General features: G+C 49.5%; 1 protein-coding gene across 1 annotated transcript; it reads right to left on the bottom strand.

Moving 5' to 3' along the window:
- Window positions 1-78: 78 nt before the first annotated feature.
- PSME3 (proteasome activator subunit 3) lies at window positions 79-9941 on the bottom strand. The gene is made up of 11 exons (XM_059726813.1): window positions 9754-9941; window positions 7748-7780; window positions 7128-7190; window positions 6538-6642; window positions 6194-6242; window positions 5500-5612; window positions 4821-4889; window positions 3818-3885; window positions 3619-3673; window positions 2319-2405; window positions 79-1830 (listed from the first exon to the last, which is right to left on the bottom strand). The coding sequence occupies exons 1-11, from the start codon at window positions 9793-9795 to the stop codon at window positions 1750-1752; spliced, it is 765 nt and encodes a 254-aa protein (XP_059582796.1). The 5' UTR covers window positions 9796-9941; the 3' UTR covers window positions 79-1749.
- Window positions 9942-10006: the final 65 nt, after the last annotated feature.

Below are 10006 nucleotides of genomic sequence, written 5' to 3'. Positions count from 1 at the left end.
AGACACAAAGGCAGGACTGAAGCAAGGCACACCATGTCTGACAACTCTGTGGCACACACAGGTTCTAACAAAAAGGAGTCAAAGTACCTGTATTTTAATTTGTTGACATGGTAAAATTATTACATGTGTTCATCTGGCAAGGAAAGGTGAACAAATTAAAAAGGAATCAATACAAAGAAACACAAGGGAAGGTGCTGCTTCTAGGCAGCGGCTAAAACGCAGTTGGTTTGTTACTGAATATTTATTAACGGGAAGACTAAGATTTGACTTGCTACAAACAAAAGAAGAGTCTAATCTGAAAAGTCAGGGGCCTTCCACACTCCAGGCAAATCTTGGGAAGCCAGCAAGACACAGCATGGCTCTTATGTACAGAGAAAGAAATCAAACCAGGACATAAGGAAGGGGAAGAAGATTCATTCCATCTGTCACGTTGTTACAATGACATGAACACAACTATTAAAGCTACTGCACAAGGAGAATAAATGGGTGTAACAGCAAGACCCAGGAAAACAAAGAGTTCCAGAAACAGCTGGCTCAATATTCTGCTGGGGGAGCAAAAGAGAAATACTATAAATAGGAAGATTTAGAAGCCTACAGTGTTGGGGATCCATTTGCCACACATACCAAATGACAACCAAGCCAATCATTTCCAAAGGGGCTTGCAATGGGCCATGAAATGCTCTAGCAGCTGTGAAGAAGGAAGCATGAGAACAAACTGAATGGCTTTTCACAGGGGAAGAAACAGCCAGGAGACAAAAGCATAAGTTTAGCTAAGGTTCTTTTTGCAGTTATGGCCATTCTCAACCCTAAGGATCAGCCATCAGAACTGCCTGCTTCAGATACCCCACAGCATGCAGCTGGGGACAGCAGATAATAACCTGCTTGTGCATTTCACTCCTAGCTCATCCAGGGAAGAAATACCTCACACTAAAGGAGACAGGAGGATGCAGAAAGTCACATGTGATATTAACATTAATTTTAACCCCACAGTTTTTGTGGAGGCAACAGGAAAATTACATGCAAGAGCCAAAGACACCTGTACTCCGCACCTGCCACCCCAGCAGTGTGGGCTGGCAGATGCAAGCTCTAGTGACATTGGCTTCACATAGCCCTGTGTGCTGGATCTAGCTGTACGACACAAAAGAAAAGGAAAGCTGGGTAAACTCGATTGTAGAACAAGCCAAAAGAGAGCTAGCCCTCTTAATGGCACACTGAGCATAGCTTCTATCTGGGCTGGGGGAGTCACTTTCTCCAAGGGACACATCCTCCTGTCCTTGCAGCTAGAAAGTATAGAATGGCTACTAGAATGACTTCTCCCAGCCAGGGCATCATTGCCTGGTCTCAGCTTAATGCAGAGGAAACTGCATCTGCCCCAGCCCAGAGACCCCAACAAAACTTTTCAGCTCGCAGGCAAATAGGGAATCTTCAGTAGACCAGTGCCTGGTCTCTACGTCAGTTCCTACCTAGGTAGGAAGAAAGGCGTGATAGCGCTCCTGCCTGGCTGCTGCTTTCAGCCTGCAGTAGCTTGTGCGTCCCATGGCAGTGGCGCTCTCAATACCAATTACTACAGGGAGGGAGAGTTCCTGAGACCTGAACAAACCAAGCACAGAACTAAGTGAGTTTCGTTAGAATTTAACTAAGAGTGCGATACTATTTCCAGCCAGTTTCCCATCTCGATAGTCACGTAACAAACCAAGGCAATGACGGTCTTTAGTGGACTGAACAGTTCTCAAGTTCAAATGTTGACACTTAGTAGAGGGTCTCGGCATTGCTGCTCCGAGGCCTCTTGATCTTCTCGATGTTTTTAAGAATCATGTCATGCAAAGTGACCTGCAAAAAAAAGAGAGAAGCTATGGACATGCAGCCTGATAAAGGAGCATCAGCAGCACTTAACAAGCTTCCCTTCACAAGCACCAGTCAAGACCACACCACAGCTCACTGGAGAGCTAAGAGCCCTTGGGCTCCTCCCCATTCCTGCTCCTGGGGCATGGCCTTCTGGTGGCCACAGAAAATACTACTAGTGAGAACAGGTTTGTTAATGCAGAGCTGAGGAACACCCTGAACCACCTAGAAAGCTTGGAACAAAAAAATCCCACCAAAGAGCACAAGGAACTGTCAACCCACTGACTTTTGTACTCTGGATATTGGGATTTTTCCATGAACACTCATCAACTGGAAACAGAGACTCCAGAGTAATGTGTTGCTGTGCCTGCTGGCCAAAGCACAGGAAAGAGGGCCAGGGCCAGAACTGTGCACTGGGAAAGGATCCCAAGGGCTCCCCCACTGGGGAACAAGCTGGGGCTACAGCTCTCACTCACATATTGATTCCTCAGCTCTGATATGATCAGGCGCAGACTAATGTATTCCTTCTCATCAATCTCTGTCACTGTGCGGCGATAATCCTCCTATGGAGAAGAGAAGAGACAACTGTCAGTGGCTTAAGCCTGGGTGACCCTCCCCTGCACTGACGGTGAGGGGGAGGCCATTCTCTCTTATAATTCCCTTACATTCACCTTCCAGTTCAACCTTGACAGAAGCCTGATCCTCCCAGCTCCTGCAGGCTCCCCACCCCATAGAACAGAGGCAGGCAAAATACGGCCCGCGGGCCAGATAGGCCATTCTATCTGACCCACGGGGCCTCTAAAAAAATTTAGAAAATTAGTATTTATCTGGCTGGGCAGCCTGTCAAACTGACAGCAGCAGTAGGACCCAGGGGGAGCCTCAGCAAGACTGAAAAGCCCAGCTCTGCCCAACCCCCAGCCATTTCACTCACTCCCATCCTGCCCCAGCCCTGCTCCACCACCACCTGGCTGCCAGCTGCATCGCCCAGCCAGTGAGGATGGGGCCGCGCCGGTAAGGGGATGTGTGTGTGGATGCAGGCAGGGGCAGGGAGAGAGAGTGTTCAAAGGCTGAGTCCCACAGGCACACCCCACCATACACATGTACCCACACCCCCCCTCGCACTGCCATACACGCAGACCCCCCACATCCCCTCACACACCCCAGGCACCCCTCCCTCCCCCCACAAGCCCCATACCCACCCACCCCCCACATATCTACACACACACCCACATGCTCTCTCACCCCACATACCCACACATCCAGACCCTCCCCACAAACCTATACCCACCCCCCACAAAATATAAGAGTTAGGCTTTATTTTAAGTTACTGTGCAATCACCTCTATGTACACTTCATAAACGCATGTAAATCAGGACAGAAATACTTTTTGAAACCAAATCGATAATGTCGTAGATGTTTGCTTTTTAGAATACAATTTTTCTGGTTCCGAGATGGCAAAACCTCTTGCTGAAAGGAGTACTTCCAGGGGCAAGGGGAGGGACTTCTGGTGGCAAAGGCCAGGGGGTGGGACTTCCGGTCACAAAATGGCAACCAGGGCAGGGCATCATTAAGGGGCAGGGCTACCAATGCGGCCCTCAACAGCTTGTCAAAACTTGGTAAGCGGCCCTCGACCCAAAATAATTGCCCGCTCCTGCCACAGACCCTGAGCAGCTGCTATTCAATGGAGCCAGTGATGAAAGAGCCCACATAAAATAGCCATAGAAACAGAAGAATGCCAGCCTCCCCAACATGTTATCTCAACCAAACTCCACTTACCACATGAGGGTATTTTGCTATTTTCGAAACCAACTTTGCTCGTGTGATATAGTATCTGGAAGGAAAAGGGAGCAGATGTAATAGCCAAATGAACAGCAGTGTCCTCAAGCCTGGCCCCACCCCAGAAGGCAAAAGGCTTCACCTTAAAAACACTCAGCCTCTGCAGGAAGGCCCTGAGAAAAGCATCTGTAGCACCTACCTAGAAATCTGGTCCAGGTAGGAAGCTGCCTCACTCTCCACAGTACGAAGCTCAGCTACAGTCTCCTCCTGCAAAGAAGGTAAGGACACTGTGCTTTTTCCAGAACAGAAGCAAAAGTGTCCGACATCACCCTCAGGACAAGTGCCTGAGGTCCTAAAAGTACTCTCTCAAGTCCAGAATGGAAACAGAACATGGGGCTCAAGATCAAAGGGTGCAAGTGCCAGAGAATCCAGACAGAACCTGACCAGGATCCCCAGCCACAAAACTCCTTGCTCAGCCAAGGAACTGTCAGAGAAACCTGCACTGCTCAGGATGAGGACTAAAGCAATAAAACTAGCTCACCCTTAACCATCCTAATTCTGACTATCTCGGAATCTGGGCAAAACCGAGTCCCTGCAGCATGCAGTCTTGTTCAAATAGAGAACTGGCTAGCTTAATCTAGCAACTCAAAGGCTCAGAAGGATCCAACCACTGTATATGGCAGAGAGAACTATTTAAACTAGAAAACAATGTGGGCACAAGAACAAATAGCTATGAACTGGTCCTATATACATTCAGGAGGAATTTAAAAAAGAGGTTTCTAGCTATCAGAGTAGCAAGACTCCAGTGAAGCCTTCTGGCTGGGATACTAACTGCTTTCAGCACAGAGCTAAATAAGCTTGGGAAAGGGACTAACATGGACCCTACTATGTATGCAGGCTCAATAACCCAGGATATCCCATTTGGTCCCGCAGTCATAAGTATAGCTTGGTTTTCCTGACTTGGAGCTCTATGGCTGGTTTTCTGGTTCCCCAGCAGAGCAATGGCTTTGGATGCTACAGTGCAGACTATTCAATCTACTCCCAACCTGCCCCCTCAGATGCTAGGGAAGACTTTAGGTTTAAGCCTCAAAACCAGCTCCACAGATACCTAGGGGCAGAACCAAATGGATCTTAAAGGCCCCAAAGGAACCAGAGATGACCTTGAGTTTTAGTCCCCCTCTACAAGCCACAGGCTGCCATACCTGAATAGAAACACCAAAGTTGTTTCCATCTTCTATCCTAGGGATAAGAAGCTGCACCCACATTTTGACCTAAAAGGAGAAAAAAACATGACACTGTGACCCAAAGTCCAGCAGAAGAACCTGTCTTCCCAGAAGTTTGTTGAGAGGCCCCACTAAGCTGTTCCCCGGGCAGCTCATCCAAGGCCTGATCCAGAATCCATCAAAACACTTGCATGGTGTTTTTCAACGGATCCTGGTGCATTGACTGCTCCTTCAAATCTGCTGGGAATCATGACACATCTGAGCCAAAGCTTCTCATTGCAACACACATCTAATGCAACATCAGTTCTTTGATTTCACCAAACCAGCTCAGCATGCAGCACTGAGGACAAGCACTGTACTCAGCGATAGGAAGGGCAACAGGCACAAGCCCTTCCAAGAAACAGCCTCTTCCCATGGCTGCAGTGATGGCTCCCTTCTGTAGGAACTGACATCATGCTGCACAGTAAGCTTTGGGGAACATTTCTGTCCTTTTGGGCAGGACCTTACAATTCCCAACAAGAGGAGGTTGCACCCCATCCTTGTAAGCTGTGGGAGCCACAACTCCATGGGAAGAAGACACTAAAATGACAATTCCACCAGCCATGGCAGGCCAGTCTCCATCCAGCTGAGTGTTTGGGGTCCTCAGCCTTATACACACCGTGTTACACTTCTCAATCAACAGCCTGATCTCTGGTTTCACTTTCTCAATGATGTCCACCAGCTGCTGGTTGCTCTTCAGCATCCCATTGGGCATCACAAACACTTTGGTACCTAGTGACAGAGAAGGAAGAGGTGTTTACTTGCAGCACCTCACACTGACAGCCAGGCCCAGGCATATTGCAACTGAGATGGACGGTATGGGAGAAGGGAATATTTAGTGCAGTACTGGAAACAACTACATGGGAAGGAGAGAAGAAAAGATGGAACCGAGGCCAAACCTGTGAATAAATCGAAACGTGGTGCAGACAAGCCTCCTTCCACCACAGGTAGAAACTACTTTTGTCTCATCTCAACTGAGCATGAGGTTGGCACCTTCCTTCTCATGAAGATATGAGGGAGCCATGTAAGCTACAGCCAGGCAGAGCTCTTTCTGCCTCCACTAGTGGGAAGACTTGAGAGCAACACTCACAAAGGAAAACCAATTCTTTTCAGCAGAAACCAGAGCGGGTTCCTTCATGACTCAATCTCTGCCCAGTGTTCAGTTTTTGAAGAGGCAGTGCAAGAGGCCTGCGTACAGCAGTGGCGGCTGTGGCTAACAGGACAGAGTTGGTGGATCTTAAGCCATTTCATATCCCAGGTATGAAGCGCTGGCTCAGTGACGGGCAGTAGCACAGAGACATGAGGACTCTTACCCTGGAGGGTCTCTTCACAGTCTTCCAGCTTCCTTTTTTTCATGTTTGGCTAAAATGCACACACAACAAAATGTTTTACTCACAAATCAGCAACAGAAAGTCACTACAAAACCTCATTTATGATCCTAATTTGAGTACAGACTCTTCTCTCAAGCTGGGGAAGGATTACAGAGAAAAACAGAGTATTGCCTCCCACAGGAATTGCTGGGCTTCACAGACCCATTCTCAAAGGATGACAGGGAGCTGCAGCCCATCTTTAACAGGAACAGCCTAACTGAGCCCACAGCAAAACATGCAGTTTTAATTAGCAGAAGCATGCATCACAGTCAACAGAGTAATCTTACCCCATCCAGTCCATCATGGCTGTTTGTGAGAAGGATCGGGTCAGGCACTGGGAGGTTCATGTCTGAGTGGATTTGGGTAAGATCATGAATGTTCAGGATGGGGTCCTGGAAAATAAAATTATATTAAAAAAGAATAATAATGCAAATCAAACAGCTTGTCACGTTCAACAGCCAGAGCAGACAGAAGGTCCCAGCTCTCATATTTCTTTCATAAGACAAGCAAGTACAAAAGGCTATTGGATGACAGGACTGTGGGACAGTATACTGCTACAGATTTAAAAACGGAGTGCCATAATCATGTCTTCGTACAGTCCTGAGCCCAAAGGCAACATAAAAAAAAAAAAGAAAACAGAAGGAACATAAACGGAGGGTCCAGAAATACTCCATATGCAACATAAGTGACCGAAAACCAACATCTTACAGAAAAATAACTGAAAATATGTGCGCTCTGTCTAGGGCTAAAGGCATCTGGACTACTGCTCCTCAGCTTTTATCGTGTGTTACCTCCTTTGATGGAAGCCAGCACCAACTGCCATGGTCCTGTCTGGGCCAGCACCCAGTGGGAAGTGCTGTGACAGCACACAGCTTACCTTAAGGAACCCGTCAAGTTCTAACAACTTCTTTGGGAAAAAGTTTGCCACCAAGTCTTCAGCCTGAATGAGAAAAAGCCACAGACTGTTATACAAGAAGAGTGCCTAAGGTTCCTAGTCAGCACTCAAGGACACGTGAGAGGCTAAGATTCTTGTAACACAGATGGAGTGTGCAGCTTTGTCCAAAGCTAACAAATATCCCAGAGGGAATGAATCGCTCTCACAGGTAGGCCTTCAGTGGAAGATTAACCAGTTTTGGCAGCTCTCTAAGAGCCACAGTAACAATACAGTGGCATGTCCCTTTTGCTCAGAGAGTGGCTGACAATCACTGCCAGCAAGGAGTCTGCAGAGATCATAATAAAATCAAAGAGAAAGACACACTGAGCAAAACACTTACTACAGCCTCACATTACACTCTAGGGCAAGAGTGGGCAGAATGCGGCCTGCCAGGCTGTTCTATCTGGCCCACAGGGCCCCCAAAAAACGTAGACAATGAATATATATCTGCCCCTGGCTGCCTGTCATGCGGCCTTCGATGGCTTGCCAAAACTCAGTAAGCAGCCCTCCGCCTGATATAATTCCCCACCCCTGCTCTAGGGCAACAAAGAAGGAATACTTACCTCACTTGTGATCCGCTCCCTGAAAGAATCAACCTAGAGAAGAGAAAACAAAAGCTCAAAATAATGGTTCCCTCATCATCACACAGCTCTCTTTAGTTTTTCATGATTGAGTAACTCAGGTGAGCCAAGCAGCACACACTCCAAAGTGATAGAATTCATCTTCTGCTGCAGAACTGCTCATGGATCAGAGCTCCTTATCATGTAATGTTCTAGCCCATAAAAGTATTAGGAACAAAGAATAACCAACCCTGTGATAATTGCTTAAGTTTGCAGATAGCCTAAAACAAAACTGCAGGGGAAACTGCTCACCTAAATATTCAAACTCACAATTCTGAAGACAGTGCAAGAAAGAAAGTACATGGATAGCATTAAAATCCAAACCAACCATAAAAATGAACAACGGGGTTGCTTCAGCTTGTTGTGGCAAGGACAGCCAGAGGAAACACCATTTGCAAAATTTACCTGAAGCTCCCCCAATCTCCAAGCTGCTGTAAACTTGTCCGATTTTGACAAAGAATTTTGCTCCACAGCATACAGTCCCTTCCTCAGGGGCTGAGGACCCAAGCCTCCCCCAATCCCAAACAGTGGCCATTACAATGCCATGCCATGGAAGATCAGGCGGCCAGAAAGAAGCCTCCTCACTGCCTTCTCCACAGAAAGCTTTAATGAGAAACAGGGCAGAGCTTTCTACTGTGCAACTAGAGCCAACTACTGACATGGCTCCAGATTCTAAATATTCTGAGAGGAACTTGCTGCTCTAACCCAAGGCAGGTTAGAAACCCCACTTGTCAGAAACGCAGCAAGCCCTGTGCAGGGAGCAGAACGCCGACTCCTTCAGTGCAACAGGGAACAAAGAAAGTGACAGTGGAAGCTACTGCTAAAGTGAAAAAGATGAGAGAGACTGCAAAGCCTGAGAAACATTCCTACTACTAACTGCAGCACAGGTGGTTTTTTGTAGTTGCTATTTTTTTTTTGGCCACCACATAGCTGGAATGAATCACAGGATCAAGCTTCATGAGGACCTGATGCAGAATACCTGGCATTCGGAATCTTGTCCACCCTTATTCCAATCATGCAGTTGATCCAGTGAAAAAACATCACCCACAGAAAACCCTGCCTCTTGCATAACACTTGGACCAACACAGCTATAGCAACACTTTGATACTATTAACTGAGAAACGTAATAATAGTAGTGGCATCTACAGAGCTGATCTGGACTGTAAGTAACAGAGGAAGGCACTGGCCAAGCTGCCAGGACTTATTTCCACCCACTGAGGGCTGTCCTGCTGAATCCTGGACTCTGTACAGCTGTTACTCCAACAGGGTCAATGCCTAGCTCTTTTTCCCACAGCAAAGCCATGGCAGGAGAATGACCCACCTACTGGCAGCAGCCACAGAGCAGTAACTGCGCCACCCCCTCTAGACAGGCAGTGGCTGCAGCCAAGCAGGTCACCTGCACTCACCCACATCCCTTTTACTCAGCCTTATGAGAGCAGTTTCTTGCTCTGTGGCCTCCTCACGGCTGGAGCAGTGTAACCGATAGCACAAGCGGGGCCGTTGCCTTGGCAGTCAGCGCTATCAAGTACCAAGATGTTTTGCCCTGATCCCCGTCAATCCTGCCCCTTTTCTCCCAGCCTGCTCAGCGCCACGGGCAACGATGTCTTTGTTGCTGCCACACAGGCAGCTGCTGGGATGCGACGCGGGCGCCAGGCGGGCCCAAGGCTGCGGCAGGACAACGCTGCCGGTCACCAACCCGCGCCTTCAAAGCGGCGCCAGAGCCAGCCCCACACAGCAGCGTGTCCAAGCCGGGGCCCCCAACTCGGCGCCGCGGCGGGGGCTAGCGGGCAGCAGTCGAGGCGAGGGTGCCGCGCCGGGGGCAGCGAGGCCCGCGCCACAAGCCGGTGCCGAGGGCAGCGGGCCGGGGCCGCACGAGGCGCGGGGGAGGGCGGGGCCGGCGCACGTGGGGCCGCGGGGCCGGGCGCGGGGGGACCGGGCCGGGCCGCTACCTTCAGCTTCACTTCCGGGTCCACCTTGAGCAGCGAGGCCATGGCCGGGCGAGGTCGCGGGCGGCGCCTCCGGGGCTCGCTCTAGGTCTCACCTGCGTCCGCCCGAGCCACCGGCTTCGCCGCCACCGGAAGTGATCTCACAATGCCCCGGCCAACCCCCGCGCGCCGGCGGCCCCACGTGCCGCGCCCTTCCGGCGCGCACGCGCCGCGCGCGGAGCCGGGGGCCCACAACGGGGAGCGTTGCCCCGCGCCT

Source organism: Alligator mississippiensis, chromosome 4, assembly GCF_030867095.1.
Source record: "Alligator mississippiensis isolate rAllMis1 chromosome 4, rAllMis1, whole genome shotgun sequence".
NCBI classification, from domain to species: Eukaryota; Metazoa; Chordata; order Crocodylia; family Alligatoridae; genus Alligator; species Alligator mississippiensis.
The sequence above is the reverse complement of the archived record's forward strand: the minus strand, read 5'-3'. Positions and strand labels throughout refer to the sequence as shown.